This window comes from Stylophora pistillata, chromosome 9, assembly GCF_964205215.1.
Source record: "Stylophora pistillata chromosome 9, jaStyPist1.2, whole genome shotgun sequence".
In the NCBI taxonomy this organism is placed as follows: Eukaryota; Metazoa; Cnidaria; class Anthozoa; order Scleractinia; family Pocilloporidae; genus Stylophora; species Stylophora pistillata.
In genome coordinates, this window is record NC_142527.1 from 28198630 (window position 1) to 28225696 (window position 27067).

General features: G+C 38.8%; 2 protein-coding genes across 7 annotated transcripts; one reads left to right on the forward strand and one right to left on the reverse strand.

The window, feature by feature from the left end:
* Window positions 1–3346: 3346 nt before the first annotated feature.
* On the forward strand, window positions 3347–20029 carry LOC111341760 (uncharacterized). Of its 6 annotated transcripts, none has more exons than XM_088732663.1 (17): window positions 3353–3720; window positions 5910–6048; window positions 7659–8075; window positions 8900–9271; window positions 9834–10085; window positions 10314–10379; window positions 12022–12204; window positions 12586–12604; window positions 12889–12937; window positions 13155–13863; window positions 14478–14618; window positions 15138–15328; window positions 15891–16013; window positions 16179–16249; window positions 16552–16592; window positions 16786–16882; window positions 17457–20029. In XM_088732663.1, the coding sequence occupies exons 2-17, from the start codon at window positions 5973–5975 to the stop codon at window positions 17554–17556; spliced, it is 2907 nt and encodes a 968-aa protein (XP_088588789.1). In that variant the 5' UTR covers window positions 3353–3720; window positions 5910–5972; the 3' UTR covers window positions 17557–20029. The 6 variants fall into 6 exon arrangements, 4 of the variants coding, with proteins under 4 accessions (XP_088588792.1, XP_088588791.1, XP_088588789.1 ...); XM_088732664.1 differs by having other exon boundaries at window positions 10317–10379; XR_015991534.1 differs by lacking the exon at window positions 16552–16592 and having other exon boundaries at window positions 3351–3720.
* On the reverse strand, window positions 19124–26961 carry LOC111341761 (uncharacterized). Its single transcript, XM_022948764.2, has 5 exons — window positions 25954–26961; window positions 24872–24940; window positions 20592–20903; window positions 20347–20511; window positions 19124–19330 (listed from the first exon to the last, which is right to left on the reverse strand). Exons 1-5 carry the CDS (start codon window positions 26018–26020, stop codon window positions 19206–19208), a joined length of 738 nt encoding a protein of 245 aa, XP_022804499.1. The 5' UTR covers window positions 26021–26961; the 3' UTR covers window positions 19124–19205.
* Between the last annotated feature and the right edge of the window lie 106 nt (window positions 26962–27067).

Here is a 27067-nt window from a genome sequence, read left to right on the forward strand (position 1 = left end):
TTTCTGGGTCATACGCTCCAAGATTTCCTCCGATCTTTTTCTTCTTAATCAAATCTTGCATTGTATCTGAAGAACGTATGCTGAAATAGGCTGTTAATAGGCTTGTTTGACTAACATATCATCTCGTTTAACCACGTCAGCCGGTTAACAGTATTTTTACGTAAGTGTTTTATTTTGCTAGCCTAACTGTTTTAACATTCAGCCCCCAGGGCATGAATAAGTCATTCACAACTATAGATGACATTGAAGCTCAAACCCTTAAATTCTCATGAATGTATTTTAAATAGAAGTCCAATGAAAAAATGTATTATTTATGAAAAATTATCAACTGGGTGGTATACGTACCCTGAATTACGGAATGGACTCAAATGGATTTTAACAGTTTGAAACGCGCATGACAAACAAACAATTCATGGCTCTTTAGATAGATGTATTATCAACAATTGGCGCTAAATAATTGTTTTCTGTCATCCGTAACTTAACTTGTTAAAAACTTTCATGCAAAACGTCCAGATTCAAATAATGCCATCAGTCAGGCTGGTTGCGCGTGTATTGCCTTTTTATAGATAATTCGTCGGCATTCTGCGTGTATGGGCACGCTACTATACATGGTTTATAATCTATGATTTCTCCACTCACATAATAGCGTTGTGACAGAAAATGTGTTATGAATATTTTACGAATCATTGTCCTCTTTGAAAATCGATCACTCTGACTTGTAAAATGAGATTGCTACCATAACAGGCCGGACAACATAGCTAGTAGAATCTGGTATTGCCAGAACAGGTATACGACATCCACTCTGTCTTTTCCGTGCTGTAATTATAATTTAAAGCTGGACGAGACAAAAATATCATTTTACAAGTCAAAAAAGTTTAATTCATAACGCACTGGTATAATGTTCAGAATATAGTCACAGTTGTTTTTATGTTCCCTGTTACCATTAAAACCAACCGAGTGGGGTGATAAAAGTATGATATAACTTTGTGACTCTAATGATCGTTTGAATTCAAAACCAGAAATCGCTCATTTAAAGCAAAAAATCTCCAAGTATGTCCACTAGTCACCCTTCGTGAATTGCTTAAACCTTTTCTTTTTTGTTCGGTCTTCACTCCCCCTTCTCCTGCAGCGAAGTTTAATTTTACAATTACATATACTATTCCCGGATTTCCCCCGCCAAAACTGTGACCCTCTTGTCCCATTTTTTTCTCTCAGGATTTGGCTACTGTTTTTTCCATGCATGGAAAAATGCCATTTGCTATAAAAGAAACCCGCAGAATAAACTCACTTTTAAGCGAGGTTTTAAATACCTCTCTGCAATAGTAAAAGCCGTTTTTTCAATACGCTTGAGGGATCTTAGATAGAAATAAATGTTCCAATGGGCAGTAAATATACTCGGCCGGCTAATATTGGGTTTAACTGTATCGTTACTCCTAGGAAGCTGTTCGCTTGGCCTATTTTCTTGTGTATGTAACACATGTGTCAGTGATACTGTCAGTACAGTTGTGTTCGTACCTCGCATATGTTTAACATCAGGTGCACCCTCTAGTTTCTGCACATATTATGTATTCAAGGTACTGTAGAAAGTACTCAGCTTACCTTTCTTATAGACTTTAATCCATAAAGTGTCTATTTTAGAGTCCAGTCCACGGTATACCGATATTGGGAAGCTTCCAAAATAAGGATCTGAGAAATTTCTTATTGCAACAATGACGTCACCAGACTCATTCACAGTCATTGAGAAATGTGGCTTACATTCCTCTTCCGTGAAGAATCCGTCTTTGCAACATTTAAAATCTCCATTTTTCAATCTTGCCCGTGAAAGCATTGGAAGCATTGCTGATTCCCTGATAACATTCGTTTAAAATCGTGTTGTCCAAAGGACCATTTGATTGTAATGTTTCCAAACGGAGGCACCGTTGAGAGAAAAATAATCGCGATCAGCGATTCCTTGACCCTCCCGCTTCCAAGATCTCATTAGTAATTCTCCTTACTGTCTGCCATACAATTCTTATGATGTTAGTTCAGAGAAGTTGGGATTGGATTAACTGATAATCTCCTTGTTGATATTTTTCTTTTTTCCCATCACTTGTCTGTTTGATATTGTATTGATATTAAATTACTGTGAATGTATGAAAATCGTGCAGGTGAGCTGCTGGTAAAGAAATGAATATCAAAGCGATCTTCGCAGTAATGAATACTACTTGAGTAGTAGTGAAAATTAGGCTGAATAAAATTCAGGCTTGTGCGGTATTGAACCCATGACGTCTGCGATACCGGTGCGGTGCTCTACGAACTGAGCTACATGTAACACCTCAACTGGGAGCTGGTCATTACCAGGGCGTATTGATATTGTAAGAAGAAATTCTGTCTTGGTCACGCATGGGTTTTTAAGAGTTATAAAGCATTACTGGCTGAAAAAGGTACAGCTTTTTTCTGCGATTTTTTTTTCCAATTTTCCTGTTTAACCTGACACAAATTTAAGACAGAAGCACTTATCACCAATCGTCAAATTATCAATATTAGAATCGACATACACTGGCTCCACTGCTCCTGTACAAATAACAAGAAGGAACATAGGAATTAAGGAATACAAGAAAAACACCAAAAACCATTGTAAACCCCCTCCTCCCAAAAATAAGAACGAGTGAAGTCAAGAATACAAAGATCTAAGACATCTAAGCATGGTGAAATCTATGAAGTTCGAAAAAAGTTTCCTAATTGCAAATTAAGAAATCTTTAGAAAAAGGTTTAGTCTCAAAACATCTCTTGGTCGTTTTTGCCTTGCCTTTTGACAAGAGATTTTTATAGTCTCCCGCCTTTAATCGTATTTTTCGTGTAGAACGTGATTACCAGGTAAACCTGACAGTTGTGATATCATCCTTTCTACGTGCACAATTTGTGTCCGCTAAGCTGTGTTGTTTGACTCAACTGGGGTGAACCGAGAAGCGTAAAAGAACAAACCAAAAGTACCGGTTGCGTCTCCATACTTTTGAAACTGAGATATCGTCACCACAGCTCGTTTGTTTACCAGCGTTAACAGTGGATACTATCTATTATTCAATCTATGAATGAAGCAGATAATAAATATGAATTCGGGCGCATGCTAAGGATATGCCTGTCATAATTAGAATAATTAACAACATTGTGAGAGAAAAGTTTATCGCCATTCGCCTTTCAGGAATCCTGGATCTTTCTAGATTCCAAACACCACTCCGAATATGCCACTGTTCCATGTCTCTGAGGGAGGCAATCCAAGCGTCCAGTTAAAGATTGGTAGGTTCCTCGTATTTCTACTTCCACGGTTCCTGATTTTCCATCATATTGTGTAAACCCTGTTAATGATATGCACAGACAAACGCGACAGCTGGAAACGTCTTCGACCATTGCTTTTCCAAGAAAGAGCGGATGTTTGTCGAGCTATTTTCTCGGAAATGAATGACCTTACTATCCATCAAATATCATATTTCAGATGGTTTTCTTTATAAGTAGAAACCGAAAGCGACCATATTGAAAAACATATGGCCGTTTGATTATTTATGATGTGTCTGAGGCCATATGCAACACGGGCTCAAACCGCTTCAAAATTCAAATCCTTCGTCATCGATCTCAACTGTTTGCCGATTCTATTTTTCAACTTTCTCTGTTGGGCCCCAAAATCCTTACTCTCAGGATTGGAAATTCGAAATCTTTTACGTAGTGTTGACTGAGTTAAATGTGGTAAGTTACTCCATCTTCCATACAACAAACATTGAATTCCCTCCTTTTAGTAATCACTTTCACGTTCATCTTATGCAGTTACTCTGTTTCGAAATAACAAGTTGAAATCACATGACTTGTTTTGTGTCTGTGTTTACTATCAGTTGTCGCAAACTTGTTTTTCGAGTTTAAATCAGGCTAAAAATATCTATAATTACGGTATTTACTAGTTTAGGGTTCTGAGTGGGCACTAGACATGTGCTGTACTTCCGTCTTTCTGCGTTACCAGTTCGCTTCGGATCGTCGACTTCATCTTAATTGTGTTATGAGTTACATTGCAGACGGTCGCAGTCACTGAAAAGGAAATATCATTTCATTAATTGCTGACAGTGTCAACTTTGTGAGAGCCGCAGAGACATGATGAGAATAGCTGAAATCATCGTCGGCTTTGCTTTTCGTTCGACACGAAGGTCTTGTGAAATTTTCAGCCAATGACATAACTCTCTACCGGTAAGCACAGCGGAAAGTGCATATCAAACAGGGTTAGGCCCGAACCGCTTGAGATCTCGAGACCTTTTAAGGCAGCCAATAAATATAAGACTGCCGAGTGGACGTAAAATATTAAAATAGCCTACAGGAAAGCAATACACGTTCATTTCCAAACGGAGTTATCGCAGTGCGAGTTTTTCGCTGTATTTTAACATCAAAATTTCGTTGCCATAAGCCGTTTTCTAAGAAACTGTTCTCAGTTTTTAGTTTGAAATTGGGACGATGGAACTTCTTCTCGCCGTGTTTTCAACGACACTGAACAGTACGCTTGTCTATCCAGGTGTTGCTTTGAGAGAATATAATTGGATTATGAGGTGACCTTTGTTTTAATCTCGTTATTCTTAAAATGGGTATTTTCAGAATAACAGGAAAATGTTTGTGAAACCCGACGCCCTGGCTATTGTCCTGAGTTTTCGCCGAAAACGGTAAAAACCGATCTCAACTAGATAGGCACTTCACTGTGCACACTACTCAAATTTGTAGCAGTATCAAAACTTTAAGTAACTTATTTGAATTTAATGTTAATAAATTCCTAATATTTGCCGGTAAGTCATGCAATCAAGGAACACTATGTAATGTTGATAAAAATCTCCTTCACGTCTGCTAGGTGAGAGTATGCTATTTTCACTTTCCTGAACACAACCATTCTGAAACGACGCGACTTGCTGTATCTACGATCCAAAGCTCTTCGTTTTCATAGTAATATTATTAATTATCATTATTAATTCCTGTCTCTCCGGATGGTTCCAAAGTTCACATAGCTACTCTTTAATTCGTGTTACCCATCTCATCCACCTAATATTATCTTGTACCTGTGGCTACTTTGTTTAAACAGGTTACTAACGTTAACAGGCCTGTTGGAAAGTTATTAATTGAAGCAAAGACATTTCCTCGTTTCATCACGTCAGTTGTATGTGTAGGAAAACTGTTTTCCGTACATAACTGTTTTAGAATTCAGTCTAAAAAACTGATATCGTCAGAATTTCGGTATCTCTAAATCATATTAGATTAGTAACTTCTAGGAAACTGAGATTCTTATGAGAAGACCTTAAACAGTAGTTTCTTAAATGGATTCAGTAGACTGATACTGGTTTTAAGGGTTTGAAAGACCAACGATAAACAGATAACTCGCGTCTCTTATAAGAAAACTTTGCCATAGTTAATATCCCTTGCTTGGTTGAAGAAGAGGAATTAAGGAAGGGAGAGGGGGGCTTACAAGAACTCATGAATCTTTCAGGTGCGAATACTGTCATCAATTTCGCTCATATAGTATATGCTTAGGTTTAACCATTGGTATAAAGTATATCTGTTATCCACTCTATGGATGGAGTAGATAATAGATTGATATGAACTTGGGCGCATGCCAAAGTAATTGTTCCGTAGTTAAAAAAAAGGTTGTGACCTTTAGCTTTAATTTCTAGGAATCGACTATGTAAGTCCTTTCGTCTGTCATCTTTAACAAAACTAAACTGTTGGATCTCATTTCTCTATAAGACTGGATTTCTAAGAAAAGCTTTCTTTTTATTCGAAGGTTTATTGTATTGTAGACTTTTCGTTTCACGCGTAGTTGCATGCTGCGCGTCTATGAAACGCTGCGCAGCTCTTTTAATACTAGTCAGGCTCGAATGTTTGTTTAATCTGCGTCTCTCTAACTGATCTAGCACTCCGAGAAAGTCACCGAGGAAGTTGGTAACGGACATAGTTCACCTGAAGAGTAGTCCTTAATGAAAATGAAATGTTGGTCAAACTTTGTTTTGCTAACCTCCTTCTTACTCGCATCGAAGAAGATGGGATGCTCAGGTAAGATAACTTTGTTAGGGGCTCACCAAAGTGAGCACATTCATTCTTTATTGACAATGTGTAGAATTTGTTTGTAAGACTGAACAAAAATGTGATTCCTAATCTCTAAGGGCTTACATTTTTTATTGTTCCTGTTCTAGCGATAGTTAAGAACCATGTTATCGAAAGTTTCATACGTTTATTTACAGATCATTTTGCGATGAACCGAAACCTGAAACCTATAGTTTAATGCAGCCTCTCCTGAATAGAGCCTCTCCTGAATAGTGTGCCTTGTAACTGTGTTCGGTTCTATTTAGTGAGTTATCAGTAACACTCAATTTGAATACAGCTAATACCCTGCAGCGGTCAAATGTGGGCCAGTCGTTTCCAATTTCTCATCGACTCTTCCTCGAATATTGCATGGCTTTCGACGACTTTTGACCTCACCAATTTTTGAAAAATCACAACTGTTTATAAAAATAAGTAAGTTACCTAAAGGAAGTACTTTGTAGTTTTTCAACTTTATCAGTTATAAAAGAACACAATGATTGTCTTTTAATAGCTACAGAAATGAAATTATTGAAGTAAGAAAAGTAACATCAGAACAAGAAAAATTTAACGATTATTGCAATCGATCTTAACCTGAGAACCCATATAATACCAATCGAAATCATGTTTTGAGCGCATTAAAAACGTAACTATGAGTGTTAGTTATAGCTTTTTCAACTCGCGGCGCCTCGTGGCGATTCCGCCATCAGCATGAACACTATACACGATCTGCTGCTTGCCCATAGGTTTACAACACGTCCTTTAATTGCAATAATCCATGAATGATTTATAACTCTTATTTAAACCGTTAGAGAAAATCAAGGGTACATTAATAAGTTCACCACGTCACGTTCCGCTTTCGTTCTCTGACTAATTTCGATCTTTTAGGTATCTATTTCTAAATGACACTCTATTTTACTCGTAAATCCCGTTAGAATAGCCTTCGAAGATGCAAAGATAAAAGTAACAAAAATTTACTTTCTGAACTAGGGATGCTTACAAGGATGGCACTGAGTTCTAGAAGTTACTGAAATAAAACTTTATCTCAACATGAAGTCCGGATTTACTAAGGTTCTAATGTATTACTGATGGAAGTATGTTCTTTGATTGTCCGGGCCATATGATGATTAGAAAGCCCATAATTTATTTTTTTCCAAATCACATAAAAACATTGTGGTGTTCTAATATCATTAGAGTTAAGCTTCTTGTTCCGCTTTCACTATCTCCGAGATACACCAGTTAATTACACGTGACAGTGGCCAACTCGAAAGCTTACGCTCCTTTGGTCACTGTGCACATTTTACTTTAGATTATTCATGTAATTTGCTGTTCTTATATATTCTGACTTTTGTAATCTATAGTAATCTTTACTGTACCCTCTTGAAATAGTGCGAATAAATGAATGAGAATGAGAATGAGATACTCAGTGTTGTGCTTCCAGAAACCATATAGGAATAAATGCCAAATCTTGTTCCCTGGGAGGGAGAAGTGTGACAGAAAGGGTGAATGAGATGTCTGAATTTTTTCCCCCGCCGTTTTCTATTATGTATTTATCACGACTGACAGTTATCTTTCGCCCGCAGGTAACCGGCCACAAAAATTCACGTTAAAGCCTAATGATACCACGATCACTTGCAAAGGTGAGAACGTTACTCTGAAGTGGCAGTATTATTATCCAAGTTATTTCAAACTTATTGAAGTTTTCTTTGGCGTTTGGACGAATCCTGTATCAGCAGCACGCTTAAGTCTCATTGCAGTCAATAGCAGTGGCTTTGTTCAGTACAGAAAGGAGAACAAGTCGCGACTGAGTTGGAAAGGAAACATAACATCATCAGTGGCTGTATTTGTTCTACACAATGTGAAACCTGAGGATGGGAACAAGTATTTCGGGATACATGTGGAGTTTGACTTACACTATCCACTCATCGACACATTGAAGCTTCAAGTGGAGGAAAAAAGTAAGAGTGGCTACTGTCGTGGTGATAACACACCCGAAATAGGTATGTTGTTTACAAGTTGTTGACAAAGCATAACCATCAATTATCTGTTTTTAATCTTTCCTTCATAGAGCTAGTTGCCGTTCATGCTCCAGAGTAATTCTAAACACTTAGGTTATGTCCCCTTAATTGCTTACCTATATGACATGATTGAGTGAAAGTATCAACTGTTAAGGGAAATTTTCAATTGAGTATTGAAAGTAATTTGAAGTTGATTCGGTTCTGCTTGCTTTCGCTCTGTGATTGGTCCAGAAAACTCGTGCCACTTTCTCAACCAATCACGGATGCAAAACAAAAACCAATCACGACTTGGTGGCCCCCGTTTTCCCGCGCTTTGGGCTGTTTGCTTGGTTTTATTTTGATTCGCATTGGTTCTCCTTCTGATTGGCTTTTGTGATAACTTTTGTTTTTGGAAATATGACATTCCTGAGATAACATAACGTGGCATCAACGCAGAGTCGGAGCTGCAGCTCGGCAGCATGTGAAATATTCGCGTTTGGGGAAAATGTGAAATGGAGTGGTATAGGAGCGAACATCATGAGAATTATCCTAGCAATTAAAAAAAAGATAGATTAGAAAAGTAACGACGACAAGCTTGACTATGAAATAAGAATATCTTGGTCATAAAACACCAGATTTACAGCACTGGCCGCCAGATAAACTTGGACGTGGACAAACTTATTTGTAAGGTCAAAGGTGAAAAAAGATCGATGTATTTACCTTGAATGTTTGATAGATAAAACACGGGTAAGCAAGCAGCAATCCTCAATAAGAGCTATTTGCTGGAAATTTTAGCCTATTTGCGACTTCTCCTTAATCTCTGACAGGTAAAAAGCAGAGATTTACTTTGAAACCTAACAACCCAACAATAGTCTACAAGGGCAGGAATGTTTCTTTGGAATGGCGGTATCATCATCCGAGTCGTATGAAGCTCGTTGAAGTGTTCTTTGGAATTTGGACTAATCCTGCCTCAGCGGCCGAAAAGAGTCTTGTTGCCGTCAACAGTAGTGGTGCTGTTGAAATGAGACAAGAGTACAAGTCACGTTTAAGTTGGAAAGGAAACGTAGCATATTCAGTGGCTGAGTTTGTTCTACACAATGTGCAACCTGAGGATGGGAACAAGTATTTCGGGATACATGTGGAGTTTGACTTACACTATCCACTCATCGATACATTGAAGCTTCAGGTGGAAACAAAACGTAAGAATCGAATAGTCTGGGCAGATTTTGATTGGGTGAAGCACGAATAATCTATCACACGATAATCACTAATTTTTCTGACGTAAAGCCATAGTTAATCGAGGGGAACTATGGTAAAGCTAATGCTTGTTCAAAACTTAACGACACGATAGGCTCAAGTTCCTATTCTTTTTTGTCTTTAACAATATACTGTCAAGCTACCAACTCTACCCAATAGCTATCACAGAAATAAGAGCGATTTGGGTAGCCAATTAGATCGCAGCATTTGTCATAGAACGCTGGTAGATACATAGTCTTTCTGTTTATATGTTTATACATGACTTTAGTTAATCTAGTACACATTTGATAAAGACTGAGACAGGATCGAGCTTTTTGTTCCGCTTTTCTCCATTTCCCGTTAAGCTTGATCTAAATTTACTTGTTCCCTCTTGCTTTGTTGAAATGAAAACACTTGTTAGTTGCTATCTATTCATATGGCCTTTTTGTTTGTTTTGCTGCTCTTACTATTGTTGTCGTTTGCTCTCGTCGATGAAGCTAACCATTCTTCGCATTAACGCTCCAGATATTCCATTAATCAAGTCTGTCACATCTCCACCCACGCTCAGGACAGGACAGTCTGTGAGCCTTGATTGTATTGCAAACAAAAGTGTGTCTCCTGTTAAAGTCACGTGGTACAGGAAACAAACAAAATTAGTAAGTGGCATTTCTGAGGCGGTAGTCACCCTCAATAACATCACATCCAAGGATTCTGGCGAGTATAAATGTATCGCTGAAAACCACGAGGGAGAAGACAGAAAGATTGTTTACCTTAAAGGTAGATTGAAAACATATATTGCTTCTTTGGTTACTTTACCCTATTAATAAAAGAAAAAAAAAAAAAACTTTTCTTGATATATTTAGTTTTTCACTTTTAGTTTCAGTAAAATCGTACTTCCTTTGTTTAATATCATTTTCGTAAACGGGATGCAATAGACCTGAAATTTGATTTGTTGGCAATATCATTGAACTAAACTTTCCAGGCTCCTGTTTTTTCATTATGCAGCAGAAAGTGAACCAACCAATGGAACTACAGTTAAAATTGATCCGACGGCCTTCCGCAGTCACACAGGTAAAGAATCATGGCATTTTTCAGAAAAATTTTAACTATATTTTCTTTACATTATCTCACGCGGGATACTCAGTGTATTTGACCTATCTGCTTCCTAACACTCTGTCACAAATTTACCGTACTTCGAATCTCTCCAATTCTGAGCTAGACTACTGGCCTACCACAAGGTTTGCTTCTGACTAAGGTTTTTTTTGTCAAATTTATTTTTATAATGGGGCCTTTATCAAAATTAAAGTGTCAACATAGCCTGCCGCGGTACCTGGATGTTTCGTAAGCGTAACCGCGGGAGAATTGGTAAGACTCTCCTTTTTCTGCCGCTTCAATTCTAATTATGATTATCCAATCACCAGTTTCTTTCAGGATTGATTATCAAGCCACACGTTTCAATTTAACGACTGAATCCAATATGATCCCAAAACCATGTATTCACATTTTTCTTTCATGGTTTCTTCATGTCATCCCTCTAATAAAAGGTTCTTACCGTGTAAAACATACGGTAGCCCATAGGGGACATGACTCATTTTTTTATCGCGCGATAAATAGAAATTATCACACGATAAATGGAAATTATTGCGCGATAAATGATAAATGATCGCGTGATCATTTTTATTACTGCGCGATAATTTATCGTTTATTGCGCGGTAAATGGGAAACTTGTTAGGTCACGTAATCGGCTGTCACGCACGTTGTTTCCGTGGACGATAATGCACAAATTTTTAAAAACATTTTTAAAGATTTTTAAGAATAAACCAGTGAGCAGCACTTCTACTAACAGTAGTTGTAAAACTTCTCTATTCTCCGACGCGTTTCGTCTTATTGTCGAAGACTTATTCAGGGCCACAGAGACTTGGCCGGACTTATAAACCGGAACAGGCGAAGTTGTGAAAAATTTAAAACGTGTAAGGCAAGGTGAAAAAAAATATTTTTGGGGCCACGGTTTTAGCTAAAACTACTGTTCGTAGAAGTGCTTCCCACTAGTTTATATCTTAAAAATAGACCCTGACGACTAAGCACTCGTTTCAGCTGGCGCAAGCTTATTTCAATTCCATGAAAACACGAAAGAAAAGCGAGTATCTATGAGTGAGCCAGATCAAGAGAAAAGAAGTGATTAATGATTTCGTTCCTCTGGAAAGTATTAGGCAAGCCATTGCCAACGCAAAGCGGTAATACAGCGCTGAATAAATGTATTATTCCAAAAAATAAAAGTCCTTTCAAAGAATAACTTAACAACTCCATCTTACTGCGTTGACTGCGTGACTAATATCACGCACACACTGAGTTCGAAATATCGCGCGATAAAATTAAATTTATCGCGCGATAATTTTTCAATTATCGCGCGATAATTTCCATTTATCGCGCAATAATTTATCATTTATCTATTGATAATCTCTGTTTATCGCGCGATATTTTTTTTTATCGCGCGATAATTTCCATTTATCGCGTGATAATCTCCATCTATCGCGCAATAATTTATCATTTGCATTTATCGCGCGATAATTTTAATTTTTCGCGCGATAATTTTAATTTTTCGTGCGATATTTTGATTTTATCGCGCGATAAAAAAAAAATGTGTCATGTCCCCTATGGGCCACCGTAAAAACATGTACTGACCCAAATGTGTTTGTCTATGATTTTACAATAGATCTTGAGAGCTCAGTGAAACCTCTCAGCTCAAAAGAGTCGAGGAAATTCTCACAGAAAACAGAAAATTTGATCGATGGATTCACGTTTGCTTTAATAGCAATCGTTGCCTTAATCATCTTTGTTGGGTGTTCTTATTTCTTGTGCCGAAGAAAATACAAGCCCGTGAAGGAAAGTCCTGAGAGTAAGCGCATGAATTACTTCTTTTTAAAAAGAAGAAAAGATAAAATAAGTGCACCAACAGCACCAGTTAGGGAATCGGTTTGGTTTTGGTTTTGCATAAAAAATGAAGAGTTAGGAGATCGATTTTAAGTTTAAGCCTTATTTTGAAAAGTGCTATAGAAGAAATAGCAAATAAAACGATAATAAAAGTTTTATTCAGTTGATAACCGAGCATGAGAAAATATATCCTTGCCGCTCAAGCAAACAGTAAAAATTGGAATTCTGACAGCTTGATAGAGCAATTAGTGAGTTTATAGATTTTGGTGAAGGTAATTGATGGTTATAGATTTCATCTTTTGGAGGAATAATGGCCTTTTTCTATCAAAATCTCTCCCTTTAACAGGTCGCCGAGGCAGAATACGGTGAGTGTCATTCATAAACTGGATTAAGGCCTCTCCATCCTCGGAGACCCGGAGGCTGCGACTCAATATCCAGTTTGAGCGGACTATAAATCGACTGACAGCTCCTAAGTCCTCGAAGATGAGACCATTCATGGCTGTTTGGCTGATGGATTAAACAAGCTAATCCAATACGAGTAACCTTAAAGCAAACTTTAACTCCCTTGACCATAACTTAGGTAAATTAGCAACGCTGTGAATTATTTAATGTTTCAATCTTAGCAACGCTGCTTAACTTTCTTTTCTAGGTTAACAGCTTATTCATTTGCATCCGAAATGGATCTCTCGTCTGACGCGGTAAGGGACATTTCGTTAGTCGGTGATTAGCGTTTTAGAGCAGCACTCTGCTAATAAAGTACCATTATTTTGTCTTGGTATGGGGCTTCGCTGCGCGCTACGAGCTCCGCTGTCATTTTTATTGTCTTTTTATTTGCATAAAAACTCTGTAATGTGCACATTTTTCCCCCGGTAACTCTCAATACTGATACTATCGACAACTGTTCCAAATCTGTAGACCGAAGGTACTGTCGACGAAAGAAGTTCCGTTTCACCAACAGAGGTATACTCTGGTATGGCAGAACAACAGGAGACGTCGATTCGGAACATAAGAAGCATCTACAAGAGGCCAAGAACATCGGAATGTCTTGTACTAACATCATTTCGACCTCTTGAAACTACACCATACGAGTTACCTAAAGTTCTAAAAACATTTGGTGCTCACGAGGAAAGTGAAATGAGTAACAGTGCAGCCCCAAAAATTTGTCCCTCTGAACATTACCTTCAACCGGTAGACAATGATGATTCACAACCCAGTTTTGAAAATACGGAGTGTAGCAAATTGAGCAAGCAAGAAATCCAGATGGTGTGCCCAAAACGCCCCCGGCCAAAACCAAGGAAAAAGCTCAGTAAAAAAGCGCCAGGAACATTATCTGTTGAAAGTCCTCAAACATGCCGCGAAGAAACGTCCTATCAAAATGCAAGCTATTCAACAGCCCATTGCAAGAGAACAGCAGATCAAAATTCATCTCAGTTATCAACCGAAGCGCGCGTGGAGTCGCCATACACACCCGTATACAGCAACAAAAACTGGGAGGTGCTTTCCGATCACTTGTCACTGATTGAGCGAATCGGTGGTGGAACTTTTGGTCAGGTGTGGAAGGGTACTGCACTGGATGTGGGTTGTACAAGAGGGTGGTCGGTTGTGGCTGTTAAAATGTTGAAGGGTACGTATGATGTGCACCATTACGTTAAAAATGAGAAGCATTTGCCACGAGCGTGGAACAAGGAAACATTTTATTCTTTCACGATGCTTCAGGTCCCAACTGCACGTTCGGTCATTTCAAAACCTGATTATGAGTTCCACACGGAGAGCGTCGTAGCGAGAGAGACCACGTATTGAGTTTATATACGTAACAAATATCATGTGTTTTATCTGGATCCACAATGACGAAAGTCCCTTGCACAACTGATTGCGTATTACCTTCCTAATGATAACTCCAGCGCATGAGTAAGCCATCTAAATCATGGGAAACTATACGATACTTTTCTTTTTACTCTTGATTACATTCATGGGTTTCGTTAAAGATCCACGTAAGGTCGATATCGCTCATGCGAAGGTACATTACTATGCCCAACGTAAGGAATTGTTTCTTTTTACCATCATCAAGTCCCAAAAACGCAACATTTCTTCCAGGGAAATGATCAAGTTATGTGGCATTAAGGTATAAAATCTTTTATGCCCTTTTGGCAAATCATAAAAAATAACATAATGAATTAAGGAAAACTATTGTAATAATCGCGACTAGTGTAATCAGTAACAACCAACACTCTTTTTCAGAACACTTCTCAAAGTCGGACCTGAGGGATTTGTTGTCAGAGCTGGATTTGCTGAAGAAACTGAAACCTCATCCTAACGTGATTCAACTTTTGGGCTGTTTAACCAAAGATGGCATTCGATTTGAAGGAGGGCGCACGTTTAGTAAGCCTTTGTAAATCAGTTTTGATTAAAAACTGTTGACTCATCATGATTATCATGAACCACGCTACTGACTAGAACTGCGTAACAACGTGTATTATTGTCATTTATGGCACTGTAGTTCTGAGGCACATCCTAGCATTCTGATTGGTTCCTACTTGGTCGGTATTTTCCCATACGGTCCGTTTCCATGGAAATTGCCAAAAGCCGCGTAAATTTGGTCGCAAAAGCCGGTAAATTGAGAATAAACAAGTTTGGTGCAAGTGACATATAATTAACTAATGACTTACCGCACTTGCTCGAGCCGTAATGGTATATATTGGCCTTGGGTCGTTTTTTGTACAGACCTCGCTGATCGCTGTTTTTTTCTGCCTCGACCTCCAGTACGGTCCATATGCTCGGTATGTTGAGGGTTAATGTTATAGCACCGACTTCTTTCAGTTACTGACTTTGGAAAGTTGTTTCACCAACTGTTTTGTATGAAATATAAAATTTTACTTTGTTTCATTGTTTTATGTGCAGAACCACCCCTTGTTATTCTGGAGTTTGTCCCTCACGGAGATCTTCTTGGATTTTTGAAGAGAAGCAGAGGGGAGAGAGATGATTATTATGATTTCAAAGGCAAAGAAATTCCGAGAAAAATATCCACAGAACAACTTTACAAATTCGCGTCTGATATCGCACGGGGAATGGAATTCATTTCAGCCCACCAGGTACGCGTTACAATATATCACATTTACAAATATGCACTATACCATCTCTCACGGGTGCGTTGATTACTGAGGCAAAAAAACTGAGGGGCGCAACGATTGTCATTTTGCTTATTTGGTATGTATTCCCAAGGGCACCAGCTATGGAGATGAAAAGGATGGAGCACTCTTGAGCTCTTAAAGGACAAGGCATTACCTATTGCCAGTGGTGGTGGTGGTGGTGGTGGGTGTGTGTATGTGTGTGTGTGTATGTGTGTGCGTGTGTGTATGTGTGTGTGTGTGTGTGTGTGTGTGTGTGTGTGTGTGTGTGTGTGTGTGTGTGTGTGTGTGTGTGTTTCCCTTTCTTAACCCTCCCCCCTCCCCCAGGCAATGCTGAGCGAAGTAAGCAGGATGCTTGCGGGGAGGCATAGTTTTGCATCTGACTCGCTGAGAAGTTGGCGTGTTTTTTTTCTATAATCGTAAGACTAATCTAAGCAAACCCAATAAAATTTCCGTTATATATTTCCTGAACACAACTGAAATCGTTTTAATAGTAAGAGACTTAGTTAGTTCTTCTTGCCCTTAGCTTATTCACCGAGACCTAGCAGCGAGAAACGTTCTGGTTGGAGCGGGTCTGCACTGTAAAATTACTGACTTTGGGATGGCCAGAGACCTTGGAAGAGGCGAAATTTATGTCAGAAGGTCTAATGTAAGTACGCATGCTCAGTGATTGCGTTACTCTAAATTTCTTTCCCAGAACCTACTCGTTTCTATCCCAAGCCTCCCACAGGCCTTAGTCGAATGATTAAAAAAGAAACCGTGCTATTGACACACGATAAAGTAATACCTAATTCATTTCTTTGGATCTCTATAGGGAGTTATGCCTGTAAAGTGGATGGCAGTCGAGTCCTTGACAAAACAAATTTATACTACAAAAAGTGACGTGTAAGTTGACGTAGAATATGTTCGGTACAAGAATTAGTTTTCCAACACCAGTCTGAGAATATTATTCACCTTACCTTACTGTACGACTTCGTATTTCTAACACACTTAGTGATGATTCTCCCACGGACAACCTTCCTATCTTCACAACTCGACTCGACAAACTCGTTTTATTGGCATTTGGTTACATTGTTTCGCCAAGGAACCTGGGAGTTTTTCTCCGAGAGAATTGAACCATGACATGCAGTCACAAGTACACCCTTACATGTAATTTAACCCATTGTCCTGTATCGTTTCTGCTCTAGGTGGAGTTACGGTATTGTTCTGTACGAGATTTTTACCCTTGGTAAGTAAGAGCAGGCGATGACTTATGAATGTTCCCTAAACTGACTGGGACCATACCCTTCTCCTCTCTTTTTAGATACATCCTGCTATCATGGATAGTAAAGAAAAAAATTTTGTTAGATTGGTAATCTGCAATACCGACTTGAACACTATTACTAGTTCATTAAAGTATAGTCCTTCTGCAACGATTGCAGGTGGAAACCCTTATGAGGGTTTGACGGGAGAAGAAGTCTTCAAGTACATTGCAAGCGGTCACAGGTTACGAAGAACTTCAGAAATCAGCCCAGAATTGTATGTGGAATAATATAACTCTGTCCTTCTTAATCTTTACTTTAATTATTGTGCGCAGCGAGAACTCGGGTGTTGCGCAGTTCACCGACCGCCTCAAGATTATTAGATGTAATTGACTAAAATACAAATTGGGGTAAACTTAGAACGGGAATATTATACTTCATAATAAGTGACAACTGGATAAAATTTAAGAGGACTTACAATATTGTTGAAGGAGAACCTATTTTTTTTTTTTTTTACTGCAGGCAATTATAATGAAGTTTTCTTTTTTTAACTTTATATATATTGTACAGTGGTTGACTTAACCCTTTACACGTTAACATAGCTATTGATATTTTCCAAACTGTTCTCTTTACATTTTCCATTATACTGACGCGGGAGAATTTTTTTTGACAATTACGATAAATTAGTGAATATTTGTTTCATTCATTAAAATTGATTTAAGAGTAATACTGTAAGAAAAAATTAGAAGACAGTCAGTCCCAGAGTTAAATGAGTTAGTTTGTGTGATTGTTTTGTTTCGTTCCTGTTGTTGTCATTGTTTTTATTCGTCTGTATTTTTTTTCTGTTGTAGATATAACCTCATGCTGCAATGTTGGCAGGAGGACCCCTCCGACCGTCCAACATTTAGCACGATCGCATCTTCGACCGAAACTCTTGCCTACCACCCCTGAGAGAAGGAATGTCACCCGTTCCTATGGGAGCCGATGGGTACGATTCGTGAAAAGATATTTGATAGCAGTTCAAAACCAGATCTAGACTAGATCTAGAAAATAGTCCACGGAAATCTTGTCGGATTATGGCGGATACATCAAGTTTTACTTGAATTCCTCATATCTACACCGTTCCCACGAATAGCACAAAGATTATTACAACTTATCGGGAGAATCTTTCTGTATCTGGTAGACTACCGAGATCCAGTTGGTCTAAATGACAACAGAGAGTAACACAGTAGACCACGAGAAAAGGTGGCGAAAATCATAGAAGAAAGTGGTGGAGTAGCAAAATATTTAAGGTAGGAATAACGACGTGAATCTCTAAACCAAATCTTGGAGGCACATGAGGTCGACAAGAATAACATCACCTGAAGAGAAGCAATGAAAATGAACAGCCAAAAACAGAGTCTAGCGGAGATCCACGATCGACGTTCTATGCTCCCCAGCAGGAACGAAAACGGCCTTCGGCCCTGTTTCTTAGCACGCCTCCAATACCGGACACCAACCGCTTTGGAATAAGGTTAAGTTTATTGAACATGATCCCCACTAGTACATTCGCAGGGTCAAAGAGGCTATTCATATAGGACTTCACCCTGTCAACATCAACAGGGACAGTGGAATAGAAATTCCTGAAGCGTGGATGGCCACGATCAAAAAACACGATAACAGGAGAGCCGTACGACGTCTTACTGCCGAGAGGACAACTCACTAACATCGAGGATCGAAACGCGCCAATCACAGCTGTGAAATACCAGCCAATCACGGCGGAGCATTCTGCTTTATAAGTAGACCCGAAACCAGTCAGCCTTAGCGCTTGATGAAGACTAGCAGTATGCAGTCGAAACATCGTGATCCAAATCATAAGTGACTATATCGTGAGAAAAACAATAATACTTTATTATTATTATTCAAAATTACTTGTGCGAAGAATTCAAAAGCAAGCCCTACTCCTCGATCAAAAGCTGAATACGCAACAATCATGTCAGTTATTGTTATTGCCGGATGATTCAAGGTGCAAATAATGAGAATTGTGAGAAGAGAAACTTGAATAGATTGAAGTTTGTCAGTCACTGATATGATGGAGACCCATCAGTATACGGTAAACACTTTTTTCGTTGCTGATTCTTTGATTAGTGTTCTGCAATCAGCCAATTTAAGAAATTTTAAGTCGTCCCTATTTTATCTGCAATTACCTCAGAAAAAAAAAACGCGAACGAACAGGTGCAGACGTTTTTCTCTATAACTACAATCTTTTAGGTCTAAGTTAATTTAATCTTATCCAAACTTCGCGTACGCAAAGGAAAAAATTAATGATTTGCCTTAAAAAAAGATAGCAGTTTCAGCCCGAGAAACCGAAATGCACCAATCGTGAAGGATTATGAATTGGCATAAGATGACGCTTCATGCAATCGAAAAGTTGCGATCTACCTTGCAAGAAGGGACTAATTTCATCTTCAGAGAGGTTCGACGGGATTGGTACTTTAATTGTGAGTCGTGGTGGAACGATAGATTAGCAATTCAAAGGTGGAAAAGAATCAAAGTTTTATTCAGATTAAATTAAGAACGCTTAATAATGAATCATTGTCCTCTTAGTAAATTTGATATTCCTAAGCTCTCTTGTAATATGACACTCCAGTTATAACAAGCCAGGCTAAAAGGCTAGCAGAGATTGCCAGTACAGGTATTCGCCATCCACTCTGCGAAGCCTTTTCTTTTCTGATGTCAGCTACAGCTGGGCGAGACAAAAAAGTTGAATAAATTGGATAGAGATACAATTTTCACTGAATATAGTCACAGTTGTTTTTATTTTATGTTCCCTGACACCACTAAACCAACCGAATGTGGTGGAAAAGGAATCTTCTTTTACAGACTTTGGTGTTATACAAGGATTTCCAGCCCTGAGAAAAGCCGTAATAACACACGTGAAAAAATACGATAATTTTTCACGTGTGTTTAATATCACTAATCACAGAAGAAAAACCGAAATTACGTACTTGACTTTAATAATGGCATATCTCGCGGCTGAGAACGAAAATCGACAATTGGAAGATTTTCCACAGGCCGAGTTTGGCCCTATACCTGAAAAGATTTCGTCTGTCGGTAAGGAAAAAGTCAAAAACTAAGAACTTTGTGAATTGATGATTCAACGCATTTTTCATCTTGAGCCTTTTTGTCCAACGTACTTTATGCCTTTTTTGTGGATTGTGGATAGCTTCCCTTTTTTTTTTTCATTCATTAATAAGGTCCACTTTTCTTGTCAGTAAAGACCTATTGTGTTTATTCAATACGAGGTTGCTTGTAGATATGGAATTTCTCTTCTCGTTTTCAGCTCGAAAAGGAATTACAAATTAGCTCGCGCCCATGTATTGTTTTCGATGTATAACTTTGTAACTCTAATAATTGCATCAGTAAATGTTTGCTTGGCCCTTCACTTTGGTATCCGGTCTTCACTCCCCCTTCGATCTCCCACTATAAAGTATAGTTTCACACTTGTACTCCTCTTAGATTTCTTTCAACAAAATCTAAGTGGCGACTGTGACACTCCAAGGACTAGACTGCCACCTGTCTCATTCATATTCTCTCAGAAGCTAACTTCTGTTTCCGTATTCTTTCCGTGAATATAAAATACCTATTAAGAAAATTGCGGACTGCACTTCACGGTACTTAACGTCACGGTAACAGGGTAGTCCGTTTTTCAATGAGGAGTCTTGAAATAGAAATAAGTTTTCCAGCGGGCAGTAAACTTACTTGGCTGACCAATGTTGGTTTTCACCGAGCCATTACTCATAGGGAGCAGATCTCTGAGCCTAGTCTCCTCGGTGATGATGTAACCTTCTGTATGTGTATATGATACACTTGTATGTAGTACTGTTGGAGTCGATTCGGTTGTGTTCGTATTCCGCTGTAATAATTCTGCAAAATGAAATTTATGTTTAACGTCTGTTACACCCTTTAGTTGTTGTGCATATTACGTACGAAGGTACTCAGCTTACCTTTCTTGTAAACTGTAATCCATACGGTGTCTATTTTGGAGTCCATTCCACGGTATACGGATATTAAAAAGCGTCCAAAATAAGGATCTGATAGATTTGTCATTGCAATAATGAGGTCACTAGATGCATTCACAGCTATTAAGAAATGTTCCTGGCATTCCGTTTGCGTCAAGAGCTCGCCATTATAACAACGGAAATCTCCATTCTTTAACCTCGCAATGACATTGGATGCGTTGCTCATTGCAAGTACAACTCGTTTAAAATTCTGATGTCCAAATGACCATTTGAATGTTACATTTCCAAACGGAGGCACTGTTGACAGAGAAATAGTAGCGATCAGCAATTCCTTAACCCTTTCTGTAACTGTTTCCCGAGTTGCTGAATTATTTGTGTCACAGTCAGACCTGTACTAAGGGCTTCGGAGAATTTGGTATTTGGTCAACTAATAATCTCCACCCAGTTGGCATCTACAATGTTCTGAAGACCATGGAATGTTCAAAATTGCCACAAAATTTAGGGTGGATGATAAATTCACCGAGACGGAGCATCGATTTTCCTTGGCCAAGGCGAAGTGACGTAAGAACGGGCTTGTCTTGGAAAGAAATACAGTCCCGGGGACTGTAATACAGACCCCCGGGACTTTGAAAAGTGGACGCTTAATAGAGGTTGGCCGCTTAATAGAGGTACAATTTAAATTGGATAGGAATGGCAGAAAACATGATTTTATTGACTCTATATAGCAAAATACTTTTAAAAAGTGAACGAACATATATGAAGATAAATCTAAAATTCATTGTAACAAAACATCAAGTGCATTTCCAGCCCATGCAGAGTTTTGCCCATGCACGCATCCATGAGAATAAATTAAATGGCGAAACAGTTCTTGGACATGTTCCCAAGTTTATAGCCCTATGGCTTCCAAAATTTTTCAAGAGGCCAACAAACAAAGGAAGAGCTGTTGTGAAAGGCAAACACGTAAACAGAGGGGCTGGCTACGGTTTAGAAATTCCATGCGAGAACTGCTTCACAGGAGACGAGTTTTCAATTCAATGGTTAAAATCAAAACTTGAGGAGCAAGGATTTTTGTAGATTTCCAGTACAGTAGTAATAAAGTTTTCCTGTACAGATTTTGGTTGTAACAAAACAGTGGTTCAGCTCTATCTTTTGTTAGCTATTGTTGTGTTTGTATAGCGCCGGATGTGAAAAGTTTGCACGTGTATGTGGCTTGTGACTTATTATAGTGGAGATTAAATTGCAGTTCTTGTTTACTTGTTGTTATCAGTTATCACCTTATATCATCTGTCACCATTTCGCTTGGGAAGATAATTTGCTGGCCGCTTAATGGAGGTAAAAAACCATGTAAATAATATGGATATATCAACAAAGTTGAAATGGTAAATTGGCCACCGTAACGATTACAAAAGCTGACGTTTCGAGCGTGAGCCCTTCGTCGGACGAAGGGCTAACGCTCGAAACGTCAGCTTTTGTAATCGTTATGGTGGCCAATTTACCATTTCAACTTTGTTGATATATCCAAATTACGTATGATGCACGATCCTCGCCGTAGATAGCGCCATTTAAGCAATAGCGAAAATCAGACCTGAGAAAAATCAGGCCTGTACGGGATTCGAACCACTGACCTCTGCGATACTAGTGCAGCGCTCTTACCAATTGAGCTAACAAGCCAACTGGGAGCAGGCCGTTAAGTTGATTCGTAATAAACCCGTGAAAGTGGTAAATCAGATACAATGAAATATATGAAGTTCATATATTTTGAACTGCGGTATTAGATACGTATGATGCACGATCCTCGCAGTAGATAGCGCCATTTAAGCAATAGCGAAAATCAGACCTGAAAAAAATCAGGCCTGTACGGGATTCGAACCACTGACCTCTGCGATACTAGTGCAGCGCTCTTACCAATTGAGCTAACAAGCCAACTGGGAGCAGGCCGTTAAGTTGATTCGTAATAAACCCGTGAAAGTGATAAATCAGATACAATGAAATATATGAACTTCATATATTTTGAACTGCGGTATTAGATACGTATGATGCACGATCCTCGCAGTAGATAGCGCCATTTAAGCAATAGCGAAAATCAGACATATGAACTTCTTCAGACCTATGAAATATATGAACTTCATATATTTCATTGTATCTGATTTATCACTTTCACGGGTTTATTACGAATCAACTTAACGGCCTGCTCCCAGTTGGCTTGTTAGCTCAATTGGTAAGAGCGCTGCACTAGTATCGCAGAGGTCAGTGGTTCGAATCCCGTACAGGCCTGAGTTTTTTCAGGTCTGATTTTCGCTATTGCTTAAATGGCGCTATCTACTGCGAGGATCGTGCATCATACGTATCTAATACCGCAGCTCAAGATATATGAACTTCATATATTTCATTGTATCTGATTTATCACTTTCACGGGTTTATTACGAATCAACTTAACGGCCTGCTCCCAGTTGGCTTGTTAACTCAATTGGTAAGAGCGCTGCACTAGTATCGCAGAGGTCAGTGGTTCGAATCCCGTACAGGCCTGATTTTTTTCAGGTCTGATTCTCGCTATTGCTTAAATGGCGCTATCTACTGCGAGGATCGTGCATCATACGCATCTAATACCGCAGTTCAAAATATATGAAGTTCATATATTTCATTGTATCTGATTTATCACTTTCACGGGTTTATTACGAATCAACTTAACGGCCTGCTCCCAGTTGGCTTGTTAGCTCAATTGGTAAGAGCGCTGCACTAGTATCGCAGAGGTCAGTGGTTGGAATCCCGTACAGGCCTGACTTTTTTCAGGTCTGATTTTCGCTATTGCTTAAATGGCGCTATCTACTGCGAGGATCGTGCATCATACGTATCTAATACCGCAGTTCAAGATATATGAACTTCATATATTTCATTGTATCTGATTTATCACTTTCACGGGTTTATTACGAATCAACTTAACGGCCTGCTCCCAGTTGGCTTGTTAACTCAATTGGTAAGAGCGCTGCACTAGTATCGCAGAGGTCAGTGGTTCGAATCCCGTACAGGCCTGATTTTTTTCAGGTCTGATTTTTGCTATTGCTTAAATGGCGCTATCTACTGCGAGGATCGTGCATCATACGTATCTAATACCGCAGTTCAAAATATATGAACTTCATATATTTCATTGTATCTGATTTATCACTTTCACGGGTTTATTACGAATCAACTTAACGGCCTGCTCCCAGTTGGCTTGTTAACTCAATTGGTAAGAGCGCTGCACTAGTATCGCAGAGGTCAGTGGTTCGAATCCCGTACAGGCCTGATTTTTTTCAGGTCTGATTCTCGCTATTGCTTAAATGGCGCTATCTACTGCGAGGATCGTGCATCATACGTATCTAATACCGCAGTTCAAAATATATGAAGTTCATATATTTCATTGTATCTGATTTATCACTTTCACGGGTTTATTACGAATCAACTTAACGGCCTGCTCCCAGTTGGCTTGTTAGCTCAATTGGTAAGAGCGCTGCACTAGTATCGCAGAGGTCAGTGGTTCGAATCCCGTACAGGCCTGTTTTTTTCAGGTCTGATTTTCGCTATTGCTTAAATGGCGCTATCTACTGCGAGGATCGTGCATCATACGTATCTAATACCGCAGTTCAAAATATATGAACTTCATATATTTCATTGTATCTGATTTATCACTTTCACGGGTTTATTACGAATCAACTTAACGGCCTGCTCCCAGTTGGCTTGTTAACTCAATTGGTAAGAGCGCTGCACTAGTATCGCAGAGGTCAGTGGTTCGAATCCCGTACAGGCCTGATTTTTTTCAGGTCTGATTTTCGCTATTGCTTAAATGGCGCTATCTACTGCGAGGATCGTGCATCATACGTATCTAATACCGCAGTTCAAAATATATGAACTTCATATATTTCATTGTATCTGATATCCAAATTATTTCGTTACTCCCAACGACGCAGCCCCAAGCAGTTTCTTTCGAAACTGTCAGCCTTTATTCACATGTAAATAATACACTTACGACAGCAGAAAGGTGGCTGCGGTCGCTTAATAGAGGTGGCCGTTGAAAAGAGGTATCAAATACAGCAGTTAACTGACAAATAAATCGGGACTTTGGAAAGTGGCCGCCCAATGGAGGGTGGCCGGTTAATAGAGGTCGGACTGTATTCTCAAGAAGATTAAAATCTTTTGTATCCTCCATTCACCGCTTATTTCAAAACAAACTTGCTTTCACGCGCATTTTCTTAGTTAACCTGTCACAAATTGGAGACAGAGATACTTACCACCGATTGTCACGTTATCAATATTTGAGTAAACAGGTATTTGCTCCACTGCTCCAATACATTTGGACACTAAATTAATAATAAGAACGAACGTATGAATTACAAACTACAAGAAAACAACCTACAAATCATCGCAAAAACAAAAAAACCAGCAGACAGGGTTATCGGCGTAAGCTGTCAAGTGTCACCCTTTTCAAATGAAATCTCTTTGAATAGGAATGAGCGCTTTGGGCCAAAGGTCAGCTCTAATCTGCAGATATTCCTACAGATTTTCTCTCTTTTTTATTTTATCATTGCGGATGGACAAATAAAAAGGCCCCATAAATACCATAAGACCACGTGAGAGTCCTCATAAGCTTGTTGTGTCGAGCAAAGGGAAAAAAAATTTTGTGTGAAAATGCACAATCAGTTCCTCGCGAATATGCGATGAATAAATATGTACATAGATAGAAAGATGAATATATTAGGCATACAACTCCTAAAGCTAACGATTATTTCCAATAAAGTGTACCATCTAAAGTTATAGACGCAAATTAAAGTAATACAAAGTAAAATCTTACATTAGATGAAAACGATGGCGGTATGTAGACTTAGCAGCCTAACAGGCATAAAAGCTGTAGCCCCACTGTGAAGTTAATTTCGCTTTACTAAAAAAAAAGCTGGAATAAAAAGTTTGTTTGTGTTCTAAATAAGAAGAGCAGGAGCTGTGGTCAGAGCGAGCGATGATCGAAATTCGATTGATTTTATCCCACGTCTGCAAAGCAAGCCGGCTTGGCTAGAGCACCTCCGCACGTGCATGACGTTTCGCTCGTACGTTCCCTCAATACATTAATCAAATTGAAACTGATTAAACCACACTGTTAGGGTCGAAATAAAAGGCCAAAAAGAGCTGCTATCGTCGAGGAATGGAGAAAAATTCTTGCAATTTCATTATAAACAGCCATTTCAAACGGATAAAAATCATCTCAAACCTTAAACCTCTCGTCAGACAGCTTCCCTTGAGACAAATATTGAAAGCGTCTGCCCTCAAAGAGGCTTTCATTTTGAAAATAAATTTAGATCGTTTGAAACTATAAACTTACCTTGAGACAGAAAGAATACAAGGAATGTCCATTGTACTAAGGCTGTGCAATATCTTCCACGTTGCATCGCTCCGTACAAGTGCTGAGTCAGCACAACAAAGGCTAGATATATATTATAACATACGCTAAAATTCTTGTAATTCTTGAATGTCTGTGGTTCTATCGCGTCACGCGATCAGGAATGAAAAGAACACCCTTTAGCAGTGACGATATGATCGGAAATGAGGGGCTACATCAATTTTTTAATTCCCTTGAAAAGACTCAGGCTTAACCTACAGCTCGGTGTAAATTTTCACTTGAAAGAAGGAAAGTAAATGTCCACGAAATAAATCATATAAGTTGCTGTGTTTGAACAAAACCTACAAAATCAACGTGTTTTTATAATTGAGCTATACACTTAGTTAGAATTACATATTAACAATAAAGACAGAAGCTAATCGCTAATGAAGAATCATTTCTCCTTAAACGTACGAAAGAGAAAGATGAGGTGCCCTGCCGTTTGTCAGTCGTCGGTGAGGTTTTGATTAGTAAAACAATCGACACACTGTTTGAAAGTCCAAATGGTTTGAGATAAGAAATCAAATCGACTACAATTTTTGCCAATATCTATACTCATACTGAGTCATAGAAATGAAGTTTAAATTGTTAAAAAGCTAAAGAGGAACCACAGGAAACAGTTGTGTGATTTCACAGAAAAGGTTTGGTTTCATTTAAACCGCTAAACCCAGGAGTCGAGCACGATGAACTGTTCATCTGGCACACATTTTCCTTATGGCTATTTTCCACATTTTTGCGTTGTGGAGAAAACGTATTCAGTACAGTGTTCCTTGCAATCTAAACCGATATGTAGTGAGGATGGTTAGGAATGGTAAAGAATAACACAAGTTGCAAATGAAGTGCATGGTGTAACAATTGCAATATGCACAGACCGTGGGGTGACTTGTTTGATGATGCCTTGGCCATGACACTCAGAAGCAACGGGTTTGATGAATCAAAAGTGTACACGATTCTCATAGTTTCGAAAATATCAACGACTGCAACTACCTGATTATTACGCTCGTGACAAGGCAAAATAACATCTTTTACCTTGGTTACCAATGCGCAAGCAGTTACC